Below are 24,329 nucleotides of genomic sequence, written 5' to 3'. Positions count from 1 at the left end.
TAGATGCAGTTCTTAACTGAGACATGGTTGAGTAGTGTCTTGCAAGCAATACTTCTTGATCTATCAGAGTTCTGCTTTTCATTTTTAGTATTACCATGATTTGACAATTCGTGTTCCTCTTGTAAGCCACTATAATGCCAAGACTCTTTCTGCTGAACTATTACCAGCCAGCTGTACCCCATCTTATTTTTTAGATAGCTGAATATTCTTAATCGTATTAACCTTGTGGTTAATTGCATTAGCTTTGTGCTTATCTTTGTCTGTCAGATGAGATCTCAGACACATGAAAGCCTTGTGAAGGATCTATTTCAGTACATTTGAAGCCTCTCACAAATAGGTGGTGGCTGCAGAGTTAGCATTCTACTATCCAAGAAATAAGTGAAAATACAAAGTAACTACAACCAGCAGAGAAGTCCACAGAGTCCCCAGTGTATTCTCCTATTTTGACAGCGAGTACATATATGCATGAATAGAAATATTATTGATGATATATTGAAATATTATTGATATATTGTAAATATTTATTTTATGAAACATTTTATTATATTGTAATTATATAATATATATGACTATAAATATATATGTATAATATGAATATATACTCAGAAGTTTCCCTTCTGAGCATAACTTGCCAAATGGTACTGGAAAATAGACCAGCCATTCCATTTATCTTAATCACAGAATCGATCAGGTTGAAAAGGATTTCTGACATCAAGTCCAACCTATGACTGAACACCACGACGTCAACCAGACCACAGCACTGAGTGCCACAGTCAGTGTTTCCTTAAACACCTCCAGGGATGGTGACTGCCACCTCCCTGAAGAGTCCATTCCTAAGGCTAATCACCCTTTCTGTGAAGAAATTCCTCCATATCCAACCTAAATCTCCCTGGTGCAGCTTATGTAGGACATTTAGACATTTCTGGCTGAAAATGGCAGGTGTCTATCAGCTGTAAGTAAAAGAAAGCAGAGCATACACTGAATTTTTAAATCTGTGTTACCATACAGTGTCTACTACCTGGAAAATGGGTAAGAACAGAACTGAAATTTCTATAGGCTTTCCACAGAAGTATTCATTTCACAGCCTAAGCCTACAGATTATTCCAACTGGTTTCACAAAACTAATAATTCTGAGAATAAACTGAGTAATATTGTTTTATTTGGAATTGAAAAAGAGTTAAACGAGAAACAATTACCCTCTAATTCAAAAGATAAAATCTTAATTCCAATTGAAAAAGGAACTTGACTGTGAGGCACTGATGTAATTCTCATTCAAGGAGCTAAGTATTGAACAATCATGTTTTAATAAGCAGACCTGCACCATCTATTGGTCTGTCATTTCCCTCAAAACCAAAGAAGCTGAACTTAGTTTGTGTAAGATGTTATGAAATAAGGCATAGTTTGTGCAGAGAAGAGGGTTAGTGCAGGGAGTGGGTCAGTCTTACCAGGTATCATTAAATAAAACAGCTTAACTATTTCAAACACAAACTCCAGCTTCATCGCTGTACCTATAACTTGCTCTGGAAGGCTTTTTTAGTGAATATGAAAAAGGAATTTATAATTAAGTACATAACGACATGGCATCAGCTAAATCTATATGATGAGCCTCATATAAGATTTGCGTTTCTTAATGTCTGTAGAAAGCATCTTTAACCAGACTATACAATTTCCTATAATGTGACACCATTGGTGGTACCATTTTTAAGATCAGACAAGAAGAAATTTATGTACTGAAGCAAAGAAAAAATTCCTGCTAAAACCCTAGTAGATATATTTGTTAGGAAAAAGGCAAGAGAAGTTGAGAGCCAAAAGAAGCATGAGAAATCAGAAATGAAACCAGTCAAACTGACAGTTTTATATTGATCTACAGGAGTTCTCTGTTATTATCTACTAATAAATCCTCCTGTAAGTAAATAAAATGCCTCTCTACTACTGTAACATTTGCAGCCCACCAAGATTGATCCACTGGAGCCAGCCTGGACATATCTGGGCTTTCAGAGAGACAAAGAGAAACACAGGACCATCTAAGAGGGCCAACTGTCTGTAAAAACATTCAGCTGCTACTATGAGTCATTTAACTGAGAAAGGTGAAAAGACAGGATACACGAAAGAAAATGCTTCTGTACTCAATTAACATTTTCTTTGAATTCTAAAAGTGGATTTATTTTTAATTTTTAATTTGACCCAATGATGGAATTTCACACTACTGACCATGACTTTGGTAAATTCTCATGGAAAACCCTACAGTTCCCATGGTTTGTAACACCATCATCACATTCCCATCGGTTTTCAAAACCAAAGACATGGTAATAGATATAATTTTGAATTTGTTTCTAAGGGGGTTTACTTTTGTATTTTCCACAGTACTTTAAAGGAACCTTCTTCATTTCTTTAATTTAAGTAAAATATCCATTGTCTTAAAATATCTTATTACCTCTAATAACAAAGCAGAATAATTAAAACGTTGATAGAAATAAAAAGGATGTCTTTGTATGAAAATACACTGGTTGCTCACAAGAAATAATGCATATTATTATAACAATATGTTCTGTAAGTACTACCCAATTCAATTTTGGATAAGTCAAGAGAGATCACTAAAAAATCACGCTGCTCAAACAAGTAAGTTAGTTTGCAAAGCAGCAAGGAAAAAGAAAAGCATAATTTCATCTTTCAGTATACAGGCCTAATTCTGTACCTGGTTTGCTGTCACCCCCTTGGAGAAGTAGATATACTCCCTTAATTACTGAGATTTTGAAATAAAAAGGCAACTACTTATGCATATTAATTCCCCAATAAAGTTACAGTGATTAAATACTTCAAAGTTCTTTAGAAACCTTTATTTCCTATTACATAATTCTTTCTGAAAAAAGGTAAATTAATGAAATGTAAAAATAAATATTAGAAAGAAGACGTAAGATATACGAACTAATTGAATTTATGGATACAGCTGCTGCTACATATCACATTCATTTCAAGCATTTGCCAAGTAAAATATATAAAAATATTTTTCACGGAGATGTTCATGCCCAACGTTAGTCTAATATTTGAAGGACTGTAACTATTATTTCTTTGGTGTGCATTTACAAATGCCAGCATGTCCCCATCCAGGCCCCATTTTAAATTATTTACTTTTTGCATCGCATGAATTTGAGTTCTATAAATTCTACAGCCTTACTGATACTTCTCATTAGCTGTTGCATTAAGACACAATACAGGGAATTTATGATGAAAGATGTTCTGAAAGATCTGAAACCCAACATGTATACGTTTCACGCTCTATGTATTATAAAATTGAAGGTAGCAAGCACAGCTCACATGCAAAGTGCCCTCTTGTGGTTCCAAGCAGGTCAACTCAAAGAGATTTAAAACACAATAAATGTTTCAGTAGTTTCTGACATGTAATCACACTGTTTTAGGAAAACAGTATTGATTATTATTCAGTCCAGAATTTTTCTGGCAGTAAATACTACTAATGGCATTTGTTTTTCCCATCTGCACATCCCAATTGGCAAGTGCCAGCTGCCTCTGTAATGGATCATATCTAAATGCAATGGCAATGACACAGCTACTGCCTGTAGCTTTGGCCATCAAAGACGTGATTGTCTTGCCCCTTCCTTGACACAACTCCTTAGCTATGTTGGAAAAAAATTGGCATTCCTTATTTAAAATTTTGCTTTAAATTTTATTTTTCTAACAAAATTAATCTCAGTAGAAGAGAGGTTTGCTGGAGTAACTAAAGACAGGCATTAATTATACACCAGCTCAAGGGCAAATAATGGCCGAAATACTGTCACTTTCAGTTACTAATTAGAACTTTAATTCTATCCCCCTGTACAGTATTTTTTCTACCTCACTAGGATGTGGAACTTTCATTAGCAAAGGTAAAGGATTTTCCAAGGTAAATAATAGCCTTGCATTCTCAAGCAAGAGATTTGAGTTTGAATCAGCAATCCATAGTTTTCTTTCTTGCTCATTCACAAAAAATCCAAAAATTAAAAGGGAGTTTTCTCAAAATAGACTAAACAGTACCACACACAGACAAAAAAAAAAAAAAAAGAAAAAGAAAAAAACAAAACAAAAAAAGACAAAGAAACAATAAATACCTTTTTGGCCTTGGTTTTTTTTTCGTAAGTCTCTGATAATGGTTTTCTTTTTTCCTGAGTGGTGTCTTTGGAGAATAAATATTCAAACTCAGTAGTGTCAAGTATATCAGGTTCTTCCAGTGATTCCCATAATGTTGGCATAGAAGTTTTCCTATAAAGGGAAAGGTAATAATAACAATTCTAAACATTATGAGAAACTATAATAGATCTAACCATAATAGATGAAAATCCATGATAGATTTAAACTCAAAGCAACACACAGAGCATTCCTTTCCTATACCTTGCTCCTCTAAGGAGTCAAAAGTATTCCTATGAGTTTTAGTTATTAGTTTGAGCTACTTAGTCCATGCCTGCTAGACTATGCATCATTCGTATTGTACTGTTCTTGGTGCAATAACGGCAGCTTGTGCAAATATATGTCAAGAGATTTCTGCCACTTCAACTAGGATTAGAAGTACTCCAATCAGCTTTTTTCAGAAATTCCCAGTAATCTATCCAGACCTATAAAAATAAACAGTATCAACAAATAGTGAACAAACTTTATTCAAGCATATTTTAAATGTGTTTGGGGAAATTTGTATAGGACCTGATTTACTTCATGTTATCCACAGATGTTGTATGCTCATATTTATCCTTGTTGTAGTTCTGAGAAACGAGAGTAATTATGTGGCTTATATTTGGGAGACTAGCCAGTATTCTTCTCCATTCAACCAACTGCAAATTTTAAATGTGGATTATCTTTCTTTCTTTTTTTGCCTTCCAAGACCAGATTTAGTTTTGGATCAGCTGGGAGCTTGTTTACACAATCCTCCAGTTTTATCTGGATTAGGGGAAAATAATATGTAGTGCTACAAACATTGCACATCAATTCTGAAAGGGCCTTGTTTCAAAAATTTCAATGTTTCAGGAAAATATGTGGGACAAAACTTCTGAGTGTTCTTGTCTGTTTATCAGTAGAAGGTGGGACCACATCTTCCAGCAGATGTCACTAAAAGGCAGTGAAATTATTCGCAATTAAAAAAAGTGAAGAAAACCACTACAAAATACAAATGGCTGATGTCACTGAACATAGATGTAATATGCAACAAAACTGAATATGTACCAATTCAAAAGGAGCCAATCTTTTTTTTTTTCAAATTTAGGATTTTTTTTCTACTTAATACTCAACTGTCTACTATCATGAATGTTTAAGGAACTTTTCATTTTTTTTATTAACATTTGCTGATGCAGCATATTCAATGTCACAGGACATGCTTAGAGCTCCACAGCTTCACCCTTCCTGATATAAGTTGTTGTCTCTGAACCAGGATAGTTGTGTTAGCAATACTGAAGAATGAAGGATTCTTTCTGGCTCTGCAACCAGAAGTCCTGGACAGCTTCCGATCTGAGCAGCAAACCCTTGAAGAAATTTCCAGTTCTAATACAGACCATAAAAATGCTGGACCATTACATCTGGTAACCAGCAATTCATCAGAATGCTATGAATTATCCCTTACCTTGCAAAAACTTGGTGAACCAGCACTGTCTCAGAAAGAAAACTTTTATTTAATTGATTCAATGGGAAGAATTTCAATAAAGTTTATTTATGGACCAACTATTTATTCACTAAGAAACAATTATGCCAAAGAAATATTGGGAAAGTAAAACTGAAATGTTCAAGACTCCTGCTCCAAAATATTTCAATTCTGAAAAATTTCAATTGTTTTTAATTCTGAAAAACTAAGACTATACAACTGACATTTCAGTAATTTCTTTGTTCTTGTCAAATACTTTATATAAAATATTGACATCTTACAATGTTTTATTACACCAGAATAATGGTACTTTCTCATCAAAATAAATTCAGAGCTGTAAAGTAAAATAAAACTCATATTTAAATGCACCTAATTGCAGATATTTACTTCAAATATGTTTAAATATAATAGAGAAACCTGAAAATAAAATATTATAATACTAAATAATTTAAATAAATACATAATTTATAAAAATCATGTTACAGAATAAATAAACTATAATAATTTCGAAAAATGAACAGTATATTGTATTAATAATATAACAATAATAATATAATAATAATAAGTAATATAGTGTGTGTATATACTGTATAGCACATATTATGATGCATTATGGCTATAGTAATATAATTTAGCTTATTAAAATATTTAAATTTAGCATCTTGGTAACTGCTGCTAGGCTAACATTATTTTGAACACAGATAATAACGGTTCTGAACTTTAAGATCCCAATAATAACGTAATTTTATTACTTGCATTAATACGGGACCTGAATTAAGGAACAACTCTTCATTAAAATAAAATAGTCTGTGTCACTTAGGCATCCCCCAAAAATCCTTTTTGATCCATGCCTCCTAATGAGCTCCATATTACAGTAATAAACACGAGAAGGAAAGTCAATATCAGTCAAATCCAAAAAGAGCAGCTGAGTAACTGTGGCAGTAAGGTACTAATGCTGGTTCAGAAAGTTTGACTGGGAGAACCGCTTTTCTCCTGTCAGCTAAAGAAACAGGTAGCATAAACAAAGACTGTAGGATAATTTCAAAAAAACCTGGCCAAAAATGCTTATTTATGTCTGTTCACCAAATGACCCCTTCCAAACTAATTGACAAAACAGCGTATTTTGTTGTAACTTTGGATTTGATGTATTCTACTAGAACACTGTTATAGAACCACAGAATTACCTGGATTGAAAGAACCTTGAAGATAATCTCATTCCAACCCCTTCCCATGGGCAGGGACAACCTCCACTAGACCAGCCTGTGCAGGGCCCCATCCTATCTGGCCTTGAACACTTTCAAAAAAGAGGCATCTGCAGGTCCTCTTGGAAACCTTTCAGTGCCTCATCACTCCCACAGTAAAGAATTTCTTACTTATATTCTACCTAAATCTACCTCCTCTAATCACAGATTTTACTGATACTGGGAGCCCCAACTCAGGTACAAGATCTTGCACTTGGACTTGTTTGCAGTCCCACTACTCAAGCATATCAGGGTCCCTCTGGATGGCATCCCTCCCTCAAACACATCTGGGATTCTATCCCTGCACTAAATCACAGTAAGGAGGATACTTTTTTTAAAATTTTATATCTGTTTTTTTTTAAAGCTGTAGAGGTCTCCATCAGTACTGAGACTTGTCCCTAATGGACACTTCATGCTGCAGGTTGCTGAGCTGCATATATTTACACATATGCTTTATTCTTCCTGCCCTGACAGACTTATGCACAGAGGTTAGGTTCCAGTTTAACTGTTTCCAGTTTCTAGAGCTGGAATCACAGAGGATGACACAATATAGTTCTCTGGAGAATGGATCACAAAGTGACTGGAAAACAAGAATGAAACTAAATTCTTACCTGACCAAACTTTAACATTTCAATTCTAATGCAAACACAGACTTAATTTTAAGAAAAAAAAATCTGTCTAATCTCTTGGCTACCCTTTTACACTTTAGTGCTAAATCTGGGAAGCACTCTGTCACTATAGTTATCCATGCAGCGCTTGAATTATTGGGAGAAAAAGCCCAAATAAAACATGTTTTTGTTATGATGCAAAAAGTTTTCATTTATAATACATATAATTTTAATTTAAATATGATATTTTAAAACAACTTATTTTTTCAGACTTCTAGAACTGATTCAGGTTTTATTCTAGAATTATGTAAATTCCATGTCTCTACACTGACCTGTAAGCAGCAGCTCAAGTCCAAGTAAGTATATTTTACCTGTTATCTTGCAATTGTATTCGTGTCCAGTACAAAGGCTTCATGGGACGGCCAGGTTCAATGGCAGGTTTTCGAGGACCTTGGTTTGAAGATAAAGTGCTATTAAAAAAGAACCCAGGCCCAGGAGGTGGAGGGGGTGGAGGTAACCCAGATCCAGGCAGTGGAGGAGGAACAGGAGGTCCCAGCCCCGGAAGCGGTGGGGGTGGCGGTGGTGGTGGTGCCTGAAAATCCCTACAGCCTTCAGAAAGTGGAGGTGGCAGCGGTGGATGAGATCCAAACTGAGATGTCAGTGAAGCCGGACCCATTGGCAAAGGTGGTGGTGGAGGAACTACAGCAGACAGCGAAGAATCAGGAAGGGGAGGAGGTGGTGGTGGTGGTGGTGGAGGCAGCATTTGTTTTGGTTGACAAGACAAGACACTTTCTGATGACTGTACATTGTAATTGTCCTTATTTTCACTTTGGGCAGATATACTATGTGTCAAAGAAGAAATATTAAGCTTTTTGGGTACTATTTGGTTATTTTTCACAGCTCTGTTTTCTTCTTCACTAGGCTTTATAAAAGTTTCTCTGTCAGTCTGTATACATACATTTCGGTATGCCTTTGGTGGGTTATCATCTTCAGTAGAAACACCAATATCCTTTGCTTTTTCATTTCTTCTGTTTAATTTATTATCAAGTTCATTCTTCAGATGTGCAATGGTTTCCTCAAGCTGAGCAGTTGAGACAGCATGTTCTCCACGAATATGGAATACCCTGAGTTCAAACTGAGACTGCAGAGCAACAAGAAAAAAACACCCTTAGTGCAAATATTTTTTGAAGTGTTTATTTCGTAGTCTGTTAAAAATCTTCACATTTGAACTACGTTCTTAATCGAAATGGGAAACACTTCTCTTTCCCAGTTCTAAATGGTTTTATTGCAAGCTATTATAGAACTGAACAATTACTAATCTTTAAGAAATGTAAGCGGGGTGTCTTTCAACAAAATATATTTTGTAAGGAAAAATCCAGAACATCAATTTGGGCAAATTTTAAGTTGTACCTTATCTTTAAGCAGACTTACCGGTTTTTAACTCAATGCAATAATTAATGGTATATTATGGAAAAAAGGTAGCTTTTTCAAATGTTATTCTATTTAATGACATGAGTTTATTGCTTATTTCATTTCATTTATATGTCATATATACGTATATAGAGAGATAACATGTTGGGAAGTAAAAAATAGATTAAACACAACAGAGGTTGACATTCATTCAAGATAAAACATTAAATAAAGTAATATCTTATTTTATTTATCATCAATAAAATTCAGAGGTACACATAAATTCTTCAAGTTTATCTCTGCAATTAGATTAAAATTTCATTTCTTCCAGATATATTTTAATCTACAATTCAGGAAAATAAATATTAGAACCAAGCGAATAAAGACTAAGTAAGTAAGGAAAAAACCCCACTTTTCTTACTATATGTCAGAAAGATACAAAACACTTGGCACAGAAATATTTCCTTTAAAAAATCCAATACAATCCAATACTGCTATTCCAGGTTATCAGGTCCCTACAAGTAATTTTCTGTTATGCCATGATACTATCAGACAGCTGGCTGATATTACCATGATTCTTTGCAAGGCAATGACTCCTGAAAGAGAGTTTTTCATGGTTCTTCCAGGATCCCTCTACAAAAGGGAAGCCAACCTCATAACAGAAACAGCTAATAAACTGTGATTTTCTCAAATTCCTACACGCACAGGAATTTACACTTAAAATTCCCATGAAGTGCTTGTCGGAAGTGGCAACACAGGACTCCCTATTTACCATTCCAACTTGAGTATTAGGGCAGAGCTACTAGTTTATAGCATTAAGTAATGTGCATCCAAGTCACATATCTGTAGCTCAACATGGCAAATATAATGCAATAGTTGTGGGTTTATATTGTGAAATGAAGTTTGACTAGATATGCAAACAAGATACTCATACTTACAGGAGTATGGTCAGCTTGGATTCTAATCAGTTTTGTAGGATAAAATCCAAAGTAAACAGTCTGAACACACTGGGTATAAAATGCTCCTTTACACAGGCAAGTGTAAAGGTAGGAAATCAAGTTTGAAGTCTTACAGAGAGAATCAAACAAATTTGCATTGGAAACAACCCAATTTTGGTTAGTTTTATAGATGACTCAGAACAAATATGTATAACAATACATTTACTTAGCTTTCTTCCTTTTCCTACTATTACTCTATTGGCACTCATCTTTATTATTAGTTCAATTCAACTATCACAAGATTTTCTGCCATTTGAATTGCTCCAACGAAATTGCCTTTCTTTTTAAACTTGGCATACTGATCCATAAATGAGGTAATGAAGTAAGTTTGCCTTAAGGAATTTAACTGGAGTTTTTTTATCATAGTGCTTTGCTCCTATTGGACATCAAAAACTCCCTCACAGAACAATTTACTTTGAACGTTTAAGATTTTCCCAGCAGTAAATCTGAAGCCACCTTAAAAACACACTGTAAAAGAAGCACAGCATCTAACAAAACTATTTATTACGTTTAAATGGGCATAAAAGCAACTGTGTTAGTAGTATAAGCCTCTCCAAATACAGATCTCCAGTTTTAATTTACAATATAAAATTGGTAAAGTCAAAATTATATTTGACGTGAAAGAATGAAAAGCAAGAAAAAGAATAAAACTTGCATGTTTTCAGAATTATTTTCTGTAGCTTGAAAAAACCCTATAAACAAGAATTAAAGCTAAAAACACTAAGCATTAGTAATAACAAAAAATAAGTAATATTTCTATTTAGTAATAAGTAAGAAACCAATTTTATTTTAATTACTTTTCATGTCAAAGTAAGTCTTCTTCACCAAAGTAAGATTACCTTATATACCTATGATAATACTTTCAACCAGTTTCAAGAATATGAATATGAATATGTGCTATTTTTTATATATATGCATAAAAATACATACATATTCTTAATAAAGGTCTGCTTCCTGGAAAATATTTCTTAAAATTAGATAAAATGCTCTAAAGTCATATGATAAATCGAATGGAGAGCAAACATCATCAAAATGTAGTAGTTTGGTCACAACTATCTTAGGCAAGATGAAATGTAAAAATATTTCAGCAGGAAACAAGGAATTTGATGGAAGGAAGTTATGGGAGGAAGGCTGGAGGGGCAGAAGATAATAGAAGGCAGATGAAACTAAAGCTTATATACATGAATGAACATTATTTCTGAAGGGTAGAGGATTTTGAATCCTATCAAAGAAAATTTCTGTAAAAATTGCTGTATAAAATGAAAGCAAGACTACAAAGAACAATGTGGGAGATGTTCACCAGTAAGCTTTAGATATATTTCTTTTCATTTGAAAACTGCATTTGCCACTTTGCTGACTGGTATAGAAGCCTGGTTGCTTGCTTCCCAGCAGCACTCATTTGAGAAATCTGGATTGTATAGCTACATTCAATACCAAATAAACTATTGCAAGGAACATATTTCTATTCCCCTGACCATTTCATTTTCTTGCAGCAATAATATGCTTTTTCAGAGAGTATCAAATTAAGCCCTCAAGCCCTGGTCTACTGAGGTTCTCTGGCTTTCCATTGTATCAGTGACTCTTGCCAGTCAGCCACTGACATATTACTCTCTCTCCTGTACACACACACATAGAATTGATACAGCTGCCTAAATTTCCATGAAAGTAGATGTATATTTTTCCCAGGTTACTTCTACAAATACCATATTTGAAGCATGAATGTTTCAATAAAGCCTATTTTTTAGGCTTTATTACTATTTTTTCTTCATACTGCTAGCTTAAAAGAAAAAGCCCTAATGTGCTGAAATCAGATTTCAATCCTCAATTTGAAAGTATCTCATCAGTATCTTAAGTCTAATTCACACAGCAATGTGCTACTGAAAAAAGTTTCCTTACTTTGGCACAATCTTTCTTGCATTAATTGTCAATAATAAATAGGCAAATGATATTTTGCTATTACGCTAAAGTACACAGTTAAAATTCAGAATTTACAATAATTCTATCAGACAAGGAAACAGTATGAAAATACATGCTGCAATCCAAGAAAGAGGGCTGCAGTGTACATAGCCACAGAAGGGCTTGATCAGTGGCGTGGCAATTCTATGGGGAAAGGATCTGCAAAGGACAGCACATCACAGACTCATTGAGTCAACTCTGTATTAGGATAAAAAGAATTGTCATATGCAAAAAAAGTAATCTTTGTGCCTTATTCAGTACTAAAAGCTGTGTGTTTTTTCAGTTTAAGAAAAATTCTGTCCCTGTGTTCATGACCACTGCTATTGAAATTCGGGGCAGCTCATTTGGTCTTAATTTTCTAGGTTAAATCAACAATGCTTTTTGTCTCCACCTCACCCTTACTGGATAATGCTCCCCTTGTTTCCTTAGTTCTTTTCTGTTTCCACTGCTGAAAAATACTTTCAGTGAACCCTTAAATTTCCTTTGCAAGACGTGATTCAGCTTGAGTATTGTCAAATGCCCTTTTCTATTCTGAAGTCTAAAACTGGCCTTCCTGGCTAATGTACCTCATTTTCCTTTCTTCCACGGCTCTCTGCTTCCACCCAATACCCATTTTGAAGAGGCTGAATAAACAGGCAGTTCTGTCTATCCTCCTTGATAAAATGTCTTTTGCTTCCAAATCTGCTCTTGCTTGGAATGCAGGCTTTTTTTCACCTCTGATTCTAACTAAAGAAGGTTCTTGCCTATTTTGCTTTTCAAGACTCATTAGTGCAGTTGTACTTACAAATCAGTTTCTTTAATTTGTTGAGATTTGTCTGGTATCTGCCATTGAAATGGACAGGATCCATTTTCCTTGGGTAAAACCAATTCACCAAACAAGTGATCCCAGCTGACTCTCAGATCCCTCAAACACAGACATTTATATTTAAGCTTAGAAGGCCTGTGTTACCCTCTGCCTAAAAAAAGTACTTCTGTTAATGGGTAAAATAAAAGCCATCCCTAAAAAAATAGACCTCTCTTTACTAAAATACATGTAAGAGGATTATTTAAATATCCAAAAATACTAATACACTGTAACCTGGAAAACAACAGGAGTGCTTGGATTGGCTTTCTACTGTCTTCCTGTATTCTCCCTTTACACCCATCCCTCTGGTGTATGTCTCCAGTGACCTCCTTTTGGCACCTGCTAAGTGACTTGACACAACACAGAAAAAGGGCAAATTATATTTTCTGACAATGCCAACAACTCAGCCTTGGTCCCACAGGACCTAGGAAATGATGAAGCATATGCTCAAGGAAGAAAAATTCCAATTATTGAATCCATGTACAATACTGTCATTAACCATTACAGTATCAGATGACAAATCATAAATTAAAAGTCTTTTTCTTTCACAAAAGAAAAAGACTAAATCCTCTCATTCATGTGACCAACAGGTTGTCTAAATGTCTTTAATGTGGATTGACATAGACAAATCTCAAAACCAATGTGACAGCTTTTCACTGTGCTCTGATATGTGAGAGAAAGATTACAGTCTCATTTCATATGGTCAATATAGTAAATTACAGTCAATTAAATGCAATCAACTGAAGTACATTTTTTGTTGTTTCACTGCTTTATATAATGTGATTTTATGTGAAAAAAAACTTTTAACCATGACACAGAACTGCTCTAATATGAAAAGCTGTGGAACAATTTGTATGTATGAACACAAGGAAAGTATAAATTTACAGCCATCTACATTCAAAAAACAGTTGCTAACTTATTAGTCCAGACTTATTTGCACCAAAAATGTTTAAAAATCCTGAGAATTTTAACAGTAAATCATAAAAAAAAAATATTCCCTAAAATACTGTTCAGAACAAGCAATATGCAGAACTTTTGCTTTGAAACTAGCAAGCTCATGCTCACTGTCAATGCCTAATACTTTTTCCCAAGCGTTTACAGTGTAATTCTACTCTGAAAAGTGACTGTGTAAAAATGACACATATTTAATGAATAAAGCTGTGCTAGGTATATCAGAGACAGACCTCTTCTTTAACTGAGAAACACACACTTTTACAAGTTTTTACTCTAATTAGAGTGGAAAAATAACATATTAGGGAGAAAGTGAGCTTGATTTTATTCCCTTCTCTGACTTTTATACAGTGATTGTTACATCTAATTAGTTACTTATGCCAAGCCATGAAAATAAAAAAAGTGGGAAGAAAGAAGACACAAAGTATCAAGGGATATAGTTAGGAGATGTGGCTATTTTCTAGAGAGGAGGATATTAAAAAGGAAAAAAGAAAAAAAAAGAAAAAAAAAGACAAGAATTACTGAGTTGCCAATTAAAAGCTTTTTTTTTTATATACTTTACAGCTTTTTTTCTTAATAGTACTTTGGCCATTAAAGTAGTGTGCACAGAAAAGAGAGGAAAAGAAATTTTTCACAGAGAGCCTCTAACTTGGTTTTGTTCATTCTAAATAATTTAATCTTCAGTTTTTGGAAGAGTTCACACTTTTTTATTCTTCTATTGTGTTTACAAAAGAAAAGAAGCTCTTTTTTGTTGAATCTGTGTCCTTGAAAAAACATACATTTGTTTTAAATTTTAACAACAATCAGAGATTTAGCAAAGGATTTCTCCACAGGGAAAAAAAAAGTTAAACCCATGCCAGTTTACATAAAAATCAAAATTCCTCTCTAACAAATACCTCAACAAACATAACAGTTACATATGGTATACCATCACTGTCAAGGGCACACAGTAAGAATTGTTCCTACACCTCACAATAAAAAAGTAATGACTGAACTCTTTCAAACAATCCCAGATCTCTAAATATTAATGTAGCCAATGCATAGAGTCCAATTCTCTTTCCAATTTAAATATAATAAATACATAGCTTTATAGAGGAAATGTAGCAAAAGCAGTTGAGACAACAAACAAACAAAACCCCCGGCTATTTCTTACTCATTGTCCTTATAGATCCACTAGACTCAATATGTACAAATAAACTGGCCAAAGGCTGACAGTAGAATACAGTGGGTACAGGAATTGAATCAGGCACATGGAATGACCCTTGGGTGCTCTAGGCAGGGCCAGGAGCTGAATCCGATGATCCTCATGGGTCCCTACAACTTAGCATATTCTATGACTTTGGGATTCTGATTCTTTCTCACTAGTGATAAGTTTCCAGTGACCTCCTAAGTAGAAGGTAACAAACACATTTCCACTTTTATCACTCTCCAAAGAGTATGAACAGCCATGCAAAGCAGATCTATGAGACAAGGACACTCCAGATATTTGCTGACCAGGACTATGTATTTTAAGAGACTATTCTGTACAAGACACAAACTGCCCCTTTCATTATGGGCTGCAGAAAGTCCTGTATTCTTTTAAGCTCCAGCATCTTCTCTCGCTGCTCTCTGTGGACCTTCCATTATCTCTTAATGTTCTGTGCTCTTTTCCATGCTCTTCACACAGTTATCTCCAGGATGCCATAAAGTTTGTGCTCCTCATCCTTATTATCTTGTGTCTGCTCTGTAAATGTTTCTGTCAAGTAACATTAATTTAGGTATTGTTTCTTTCCTGCACATACACACATCCTTCCTTCAGTCCTTTCATGGTTAAGAACCATCATCTAACAATTTAAGATTGCACAAATTAAATCACTTGGAGAACTTCGTTATACAACACATAGCTCGTGCCAGCTCATCTCCAGTTCTTTTTCTACAGCTGTCCTACATATGTACCACTTTACTCAGATCAACTCAATTAAAAAGGGGAAAAAACTTCTCCATAACTTCTAATGAAATAATCAGATAGAGCCCTTGATGTGCCCCTGAAATTTCTTGGTAAACTTTCAAGATCCTGCAAGCATTACGAATCCAAATACATAGAAAAATATCTCTAATTATGTTCATTGTATTGCACAGTGCACTCCACATTTAAGAATCCTATTATGTCCACTTCACCACCCAGTAAGTGATGTACTCTACTGTGGAATCTTTGTGCCTACAGAGACATCTCACTGGAATCTACATTCTTCTTGATTTCTATCAAACAGAAAATTGTTACTGCCTTGGATTCACTAACTTCTTACCACAGGCACGTTCGCTTAACAATGTTATTTCTTGAGACAAATGATAAAAAATTCTAAAAAACTAGATGAAATAATACATAATACAGCCAACTGTTAGCAATGTATGCTTAAAGGGGTAAATTTCAGTTTATTAATAAATAAATATTAACAATGGATAATTTAACATTTTATGTAGATTTTAAATGTTCAGTAGCTAACCTATAAAATTCCCACCAATACTAAAGTTTCTTATTTGAATAAATGCTTTTAAAAACATCAACCCATGAAAATATTCACTGACAAAACTCACTTTAAGCCTGCATGTATCTCAGGCAGCAGTGAATTCCCAGACAATGGAATACCACACCCACCAGAATTTGCCAAAAAGAAGCAGCTACCTGTCATGCCGTTCAAAAGCTAACAATCCTTATAGAAAGTGACTATGTGTTGATTCTTCCTAAATGCAAGATAGCTTATGCTAGGAAAAATAAATCCTACATAATATGTAAAAAATGGGTACCCAGCTAAATTGACACCAACCTATAAATTTCCAGGAAAACGTAATTTTGTGGACAATTTAATTGGCAAAATATCTAAATATTGCTAAACTCTGCTAAACATTTAAATTCTGCAGAATGGAATGAGGTGACTCAGCATGCAACACGCCAATAAATGTAAATCATATAGTGCATGCAATTTCTCTGAGACAAAGGTAATCAAAGTATGAAACCACACCATAAGCTAAAAATTATTTTCAAACTTTTGTTGAACTAGGACCATGACCAGTTAACATGCAAAATCCAAACATTCCCTTCCTATCACAAACTTTGTAGTTACTATCTTACTCTACTTCTCACTTGCAGCTGTCACCATAGTCTTAGGACAGCCTCAGTTACTATGCACACAAATACCTATTCTCTGTGGTGGTGTTCAGAAGATTATATGCAATGAGGAAAAAATACCCTGAACATTGCTAATAAAATACTTTAAAATACAATATGTAGAAATATAGACTGATAATTAAAATTCTATATGAATTACTTGTTTTGATGATAATTTACTTGAGATAAGCTACAGTATTTCTCAATTGCCAGGGAATTACATGATGATGTGGCATATTTTACATCTGGCACGTAAAATGTGAAAGCAATGCAAAAAATGGCTGAAAACAAGTTGAAGATGAAGTTTCAGTGACAAAAACTACAGAGGCAGTATGGATCCAATAAGAAAACTGATTGTAGTAGAGAGCAAGTTGTCTCTGATCTTGGGAGAATGTTTTTGGACACCTAACAGCTTTTTTATTACTGTGGCTGATTAAAATGAAAAGCCCTACTACTAAAATGTTCTTTTTGATGAGGTTTTTTGCCATGAACTATAGACCTTGCAGTCCAGTGGGATACAAATCCTTTGATCCTGTGCAGTCACATAAATTCAAAGTCGTAAACCAACATTGAATTTGATTTTATTAGTGTGGCTGATGTTGCCAGAATTGTAATGCAACCTTGTTTTTCTTCACTTTTCTTCCTTTTCTTTTGGGAAGGAGATGGAAAGGAGAGTTTACTGTCAACATTGCTTCACCATATAAAGAGCTAATTTCTTTGGCAACCAGGCTACAAGTTCAGCCATTATAACAAAGCTTTGTAACTATATAGGAAAGCAAAGATATATATGTTGCTAAGTTGCAACCAATTATTTGAATTAAGTAAAAGCTGAAGCAAAAAGCATTATTAGTAAAGCACAGGGAAAACAGCAACCAAAGATAAAATTACATATCTATAGAAAGAAAATGAGCAGCAATTAATACTTCTCAACAGGAATTATTCAGTCAAATAGTGTCATGAGAAGAAAAAAAAAGTAGCTACACTTTTACAAACTAACAACTTTCATTCTTCATAATGAACATAACTTTTGTCTAAACGTTTTGAGAATTTTTAGAGATGATTAGTCTCTCTACCAAAATAGCGTTCTCATGGGCAATCAAAACAAAAAAAGAAAGAGATTCTACATGGATAAAGAGACGTATAACATCAATTATGGAAATGACTCTGTATTTGTGTAAAAGACACACCTATTTTAAACTAACATATACTGCAGACTAATTATGCATCACCACACTACTCTAGACATTCCAATTATAAAATTTGAAGAAAATATTGCAGAAGAAAAAGTCTCAGAAAAAACAGCCTTTGTCGATTACTCAAAAGGGAGCAATCAGAACAATCTTAATTTTATCCCTTTCCACCAATGCTTCCATGTTGTGCAGCTATGCAGAAACTTTCTCTTCGACAGAACTAGTACCTCATTCAGTGAACACAATGGGAGATATTCCAGACAAAAGTTAAAAATTCAATAATGAAAAGCAGCAAGTTTTTAAGACTTTTGCATTGTGTGTGCTGAAGTTGAAAGGTATGTAAGAACAAAGTGTGGACCCTCAGAAAGAGAAACAATACCAGTATAGAAAAGGCCTGATAATGCTGACCTGGAAAAACAGATTCTACACTTGTTCAAACTGCAAAATTCCTGCTGCAAGATGAGTCACAGGTCATTTTAGTCAGTTTTCCTCAAGCAGTCACCAATGATATACCTTCTTTTACAAAAAACTATCTTAAGATTCTGGGACTCATCATGTAGTTGCAAAGTAAGTTAAAAATGAACTGTGATTGAACATTTTTGCAAATGTAAGCATCCCAATAAATCTGTTAAACCTTAGGTCCATGAATAATAATATTACATGCCAATCCTAACACATATTGTAAAGTCCAGTTTATACTTAAACATCCTAAAATTAAAACTTATGATGGTAGAAAAACTATAACGAAATGACTTATATTCAGATCAAATCTTGACTAATAAAGCAAGGGAGGGTATTGCTTACTGACCAACAAAATTAACATCAAATACTGAAGGGACTGTATTCATTCCAGGACACATATTCTGGAGAATCCTGCCCACATATAAGTAAAACTTGTATTGTGATGCCTAGACCAAAGTCTTTGCAATCTATCTCCTACCGTTTTCTGTCCTAATTTCCAGGCTACCTCTTTTGTCCTTCATCTTGCCAGTGTAGTGCCTCTAGTACAGTGTATGCTATAAGGACTGCCAGTCCTAGTATCTCTACTCACTGTTTTTTACCTGAAATTGCACCTTTCACATCTCATACACATGTCCAGCTCTGGTTGTCTGCTTTGCTTTCCAGTGGGTTTTCTTTCATTGCCTAACCATCAATAAGACGGTCAGGAGACAGACTTTCATTTTGAAAGCATTCTCTGAAGGGTGATCCCCACCTAATCAAGAGTAACTTGTGTCAACCATTAATCAGTGGAACTTAGTTTTGACCCAGTGTTATTTTATAACAACTTTGGTGGCTTTGTGGAAATGGCAATTGAAAGTTTTTTCAACACCAGAAGATGCAATCAGTGATCACCAGATTTGCAAAGTCAAAAGCTTCTAAAATCAGGTCTTTACTGAACATGAGAAAAAAATAGTTTTATTTTTAAAAATTTAACCTCCAATTTCAGGCAGATTTTCCCTTATCGGCAAAATGCTCATCCTTGACAAATCTGTCCCTGTCCTGTTAAAATCAGGAATATTAGAGCCAGAATTTTTTCAGAACAGAATATTACACATTTAATAAAAAAACCCCAACTATACAACTACTAGATTTAAACAAATATCTGGTGTAGTAAATTTCAAAGTGCAGATAATTTTTGCAAGAAAGCATAGGGTACATGTTTTCAAAACTAAAATGGTAACTTTGATACTACCTAATTTTTAATGGCTTTTATAATTCCATTATGACACTTCAGTTAATTTCTCTTGTATACAATTGTTTCCTATGTTACAGAGATCTTCAATATCTGTGAAAATAAAATGTCCTCTTGTTCAAAGTGTGCTCTCTACTTTATTCTCCTGAGTACTTAACATGTTTATTCAAGGCAAGGTGATGGGACAAATTAACTTCCATAAACTATGAAAAATGCAGCAGGTTATAAGGAACCTGCTTTTGTTTTGTTTTAGCCCTAACTAAGCAGAATTTTTTGTAATGTGTCTAAATTTGAGCAAGAACTCATTCTTGCTGATGTTTAAATGCTATAAATTGTCCTGCCCTATGCACATTTTAACTATGTACTACCATGTCCATGTGCTGAAATAGAGTTAAAGAGATTTTCACTGTTTTCAATCTAGAGAATATGGTCTGTGGTAATTTCTTAAATAAGCAGGAGAATCCTTGGATCAACATGTGTAATTAACAGCATTCTGCAGCTGACATGAAGTTTAAACAATCCAAGTCTCACAGTGAAATTGCATTGAAAATAACAGAATGGCAATATGGCAAGCAGCCATATTGAAAAAAACCCACAACACAATGAAAGAAGAATCTTCTGGGATATTCAAACTATCTGATAAGAAAATATTAACAATGTAAACATATTGTTAAAGGAAAATAATAATGAGAAGCATACATTGCATCAAAAATACAACAAATGGAGGAGAAGAATAAGAAAATTTTGTTTACTGTAAGTATCAGAGCACAGCAGGAATGCTTAAAATTTCATCAATAATTTTATTATAGAGTATGATTTGAAATTGTAATGTGCAGATTTTTAAAATATTAACTAACTGGGGAATACCTTCACACAACATAAAGAATAATTTCAAGCTTCATTTCTGAAAGAAGATGAAATTGTCAAGTGGTTCCAAAGAGACTTAGTGCTGTTTGCTGAAAAAAGTTACTGTTTTATTGCTCCTGTTCTTTGTTCCCTAGTCTGCCACTTTACCTTCTATAGCAATGGCTATGCAAATTTTTCAATTCAGGAAATTTTTTTTTCCTGCTGGAATTTTACTATTTTAGGAAATGCAAACTTCAAAGATAATGTTGCTGCCATTGTCTGGCAGCCTTAGGAGTTCTGAAATTGGTATTTTAATATAATTTCATAGGAGTTCAGTCTCTTTTTTCTCATAACTTTTATGCTTTTTTAAATCTTGACATTTTTTCCTTTCTTGCATCGCAGAGAGGCTCTGCAGTGAACAGGGAGAACTCCTCCAAGAGGACTAAGTAACCAAGAAGATTCATAAAGGCATGCAGTACACACACAGTGGTGCAACCATACATTTAGCAGTTGAAAGACTGAAACATTTCAAGTTAGGCAAGATTAGTATCAATAATTAACCACAAGCTGGGAGACCTTCATCAGTTCACCACATGGAAATGCTGAAAAGCCTGAACAGCTCATTAGGAAAGACTGACTAATAAACCCTTGCTGACCTTGGCTGCTCCTTTGAGCTGCAGCACCACCAGAGAGAGAAGCATAAATGATACAGATTTTCTTCTGTATGTGCATGCTGGAATACAAAAATATAACAGAGAACATTCAAAGCAACCAGCCACCTTATGGATGCATTTCATCTTGTAAATGTTAAAACAACAATCTCATCCTGAAGCAGAACCTTGTTAACAAAGTCAGCATATATCCACATATATTAAAAAGTTTTGGGTTTTATAAGTACTGTGGCATATTAAAGCTTTCAACACTATTAATCATTGGACTCCATATGCTAATAGCAGATTTCAAAACATAGTGACTTTTGACAAATCATGATATCCCTAGCCCATGCAAGAATTCACATATGCACAAACAAAACTGTGGGGGAAAAAATTCTTTTTCTCCAGAAAGGAATAATAAAAATCCTTAAGAGCATCCAGGTCAGATTTCTTTCAATTTAATCTGCTCAAAAGTATTCCAGTTTGTTATAATAGTCTACCTATAGAAAAAGATGATTTAGACAAACTAAAATAGTGTAAGATGTTTTCATTTGGTGTTAAAACATCCGATTTGTGATGTATGTTCTGAAGCCGAAATTAAATTTTACTTTGACATCTAAGTAAAAGACATTTTAAATTGCCAAAATAAAACTGAGATCACCCAATTCTATAAAGAGGTATTTTGATAAGCTTTCTGGCATACAAGAGCTTTCAACACTATCCACCATTGCCTCCCACAGCTGAATTAAAAATTCCAAAATGTTGCAGAGAGAAGCAGCACCTTTTGTTGTACTCATGTCATAATTAAAGAGCAATGGAAGCATTCATAAATGGAAGCATACTGACCACAAGGAAAAAACAAATGGGAAGGTGAAAAGACAAAGAGACAAGAAAGAACTTAGGAAGTATTAGTTAGACATGAAAAAAAAGATTTGTAAAAGAATGAAATGGTCATAATAGAGCTAGAGTTTTATTACTTAATAAAACCCTAAATGTTTTTATGCCTTTGTGGTCTCACAACAAAATAAAAATAAATTATCTTTAAATTATCAGATAATTTTGACTGGTGCTATGACTTTTCCTTTCACATTCCTTTTTCTTCCACATTTTTCAATGTTTTCTGGGGCACTTTGAGGCACTGGTCTTTAACCTCAATTTAGGATATGAAATAGTTTTCAAAGTTAAGGAAGTTCTGTGAAAAGGAAATTACTTTCTACCCACTTCTGCATTTCAGCTCTTAGAACCTTCACAAAAAAAGCAAAAATGCAAACATTACCATGGAGGCCACAAGGGTCACTATGAACACCTCATGATACATTCTTCCCTAAATGAGGCCAGCTTGCTCTTTCGTAATGCCACGGGCAGCTTTATACCAAGGGCATTGCCATTCACTATTTCTTGAGCTTCAGTAAGATATTCATAACTGTGATAGATGCAACTATACAGGTACTTCTTTCTAAAATTTGCCATGAGATATTTTAAGAGATGCAAAACCAGGGGTTTATTATATTATATTTACTAACATTTTTAATATTTATTTATGAATAATTTATAAGCTAGCTATAGCTTATTTTTTATCAAATACCTATTAATATTTCTTACACTATATTATATGACATGCATTGTATAATACTATTATGTAATAGAAATACATGAAGATACTAATATTCTCAGTTTGGAAATATATAAAAGATCTAGTGAGCTGGTGGAAGCCTAACAATCTGTGTTGGAGAAAAACATCCATGCATAGAGTACAGGGTTACAGGACAGCTAAGGACTTTCCTTCCATCTTCAAAAACACCCTTAAACTCCCACATAGCTAAAGATGAAGGGACATTTGGTAGGTTTGCTCTGAAGGCAACATGGAGACATTAGGGAAAAAGTATGCTTGAATGTATGCTTGAATTTTTACTAATTTGATCAATTTAACTTACAGGAAAAAAAAGCACGGCGCACCCTTGTGCAGCTATGTATTGGGTTAAATATTAAGCACTGCAGACAGAATTTTGTCTTTAAGTAAATTCCTTTCTTTCAGAAGTCAGGAGTCCATTTACATTATTTTGATTTATGTTATTGTCATCTACTTAGTTGGTTGTTAGATACTCAAGATTTGGTTCTGCTGGACAAATACTATGAAGGTGTTGACAGCTACAACTTATCGATTGAGCAACTTCAATTTGGTTTCTTAATGTGCAAGATAATTTCTGACCTAAAACTAAAACAGATACAGAAACAGTGGGCAGGATGTCACCACACTCAGTTTAGAAGGAAGTATGAAACAACAACACGTTTTTTGGGAACTTCTTCTGAAAGACTCAGCTGACATCTAGTGGCAAGAGCAGGGAAAGCAAAGCACTTAACAGCACAGAACAGAAATCGTTCCATGTCTTTAAACTATATTATTCAGTATTTTGTTAACATTAAGTGAAAAATTCAAGAAATCCTTTGAATGCAGCAATAGCATCACCCATTTTAGACATTACTTTCATGTGGATGATTCAGTTGAATTATATACATTAATTAACTTCAAGAGTTAAGTGTTATGCAGATTGTCATGCAAGAAGAGATGGTGCAGATTCTTAAGTCATTTACTTGGTGTAATACATGTTATAATCTTAATAAGTATACATATGACAAAAACTGAATTCAAGTGATATCAAAAAAAGGAACAAAGCTTCAAGTTTTGGTGATAACAAAGATGACAAAAGGAAATACAGTACAGTCATATGCCCTCCCTACACAGTGATGATTGTTGTGCATCTTTCAAGACTGCTGCATTCACAGAAACCTCAGTCTCATAGATTCAGCACCAACCCCCAGAAACTAGTGGTGTGGGTAAAGCCCTGGCTGCACTCTGGGTATTCTGTATAAAGTTTATAGGAAATTAACAGTGATAACAAATATTGAAGAATTAAAAACAATCTGGAATTCCTGTTCACATACTCAAGAAAAAAACCCTACAATAAGAAACAGAACAAAAGTACAGGGCACTTTCTAATGCTAAAGAATAAAAGTATCACTCACTTGTAAGCCAATATATACAGGTTTCAAGGAACAGAACCTAGATAATGTTGCTTACTTTCAATTTCAGAGGACAATTCAGTAATATTTTGAGAACTTTCCCATACATATAACTTCCATAATTCTTAACATTTCTCTAGGCCTTTTAAGAATAAC

At 34.2% G+C, this 24,329-nt stretch overlaps 1 protein-coding gene across 6 annotated transcripts in view; it reads right to left on the bottom strand.

Moving 5' to 3' along the window:
• The window catches only part of FMN1 (formin 1), a 176,620-nt gene that overhangs the window by 82,467 nt on the left and 69,824 nt on the right, over nucleotides 1–24,329 (bottom strand). For all 6 annotated transcript variants that reach the window (XM_077180357.1, XM_077180356.1, XM_077180359.1 and 3 more), the window contains 2 exons: nucleotides 7,838–8,607; nucleotides 4,104–4,254 (listed from right to left, as the gene is read on the bottom strand). In XM_077180357.1, the coding sequence (XP_077036472.1) occupies nucleotides 4,104–4,254; nucleotides 7,838–8,607 (921 nt within the window). The remainder of the gene's footprint in view (nucleotides 1–4,103; nucleotides 4,255–7,837; nucleotides 8,608–24,329) is intronic.

This window comes from Agelaius phoeniceus, chromosome 6 (genome assembly GCF_051311805.1).
Source record: "Agelaius phoeniceus isolate bAgePho1 chromosome 6, bAgePho1.hap1, whole genome shotgun sequence".
Lineage (NCBI taxonomy): Eukaryota > Metazoa > Chordata > Aves > Passeriformes > Icteridae > Agelaius > Agelaius phoeniceus.
The sequence above is the reverse complement of the archived record's forward strand: the minus strand, read 5'-3'. Positions and strand labels throughout refer to the sequence as shown.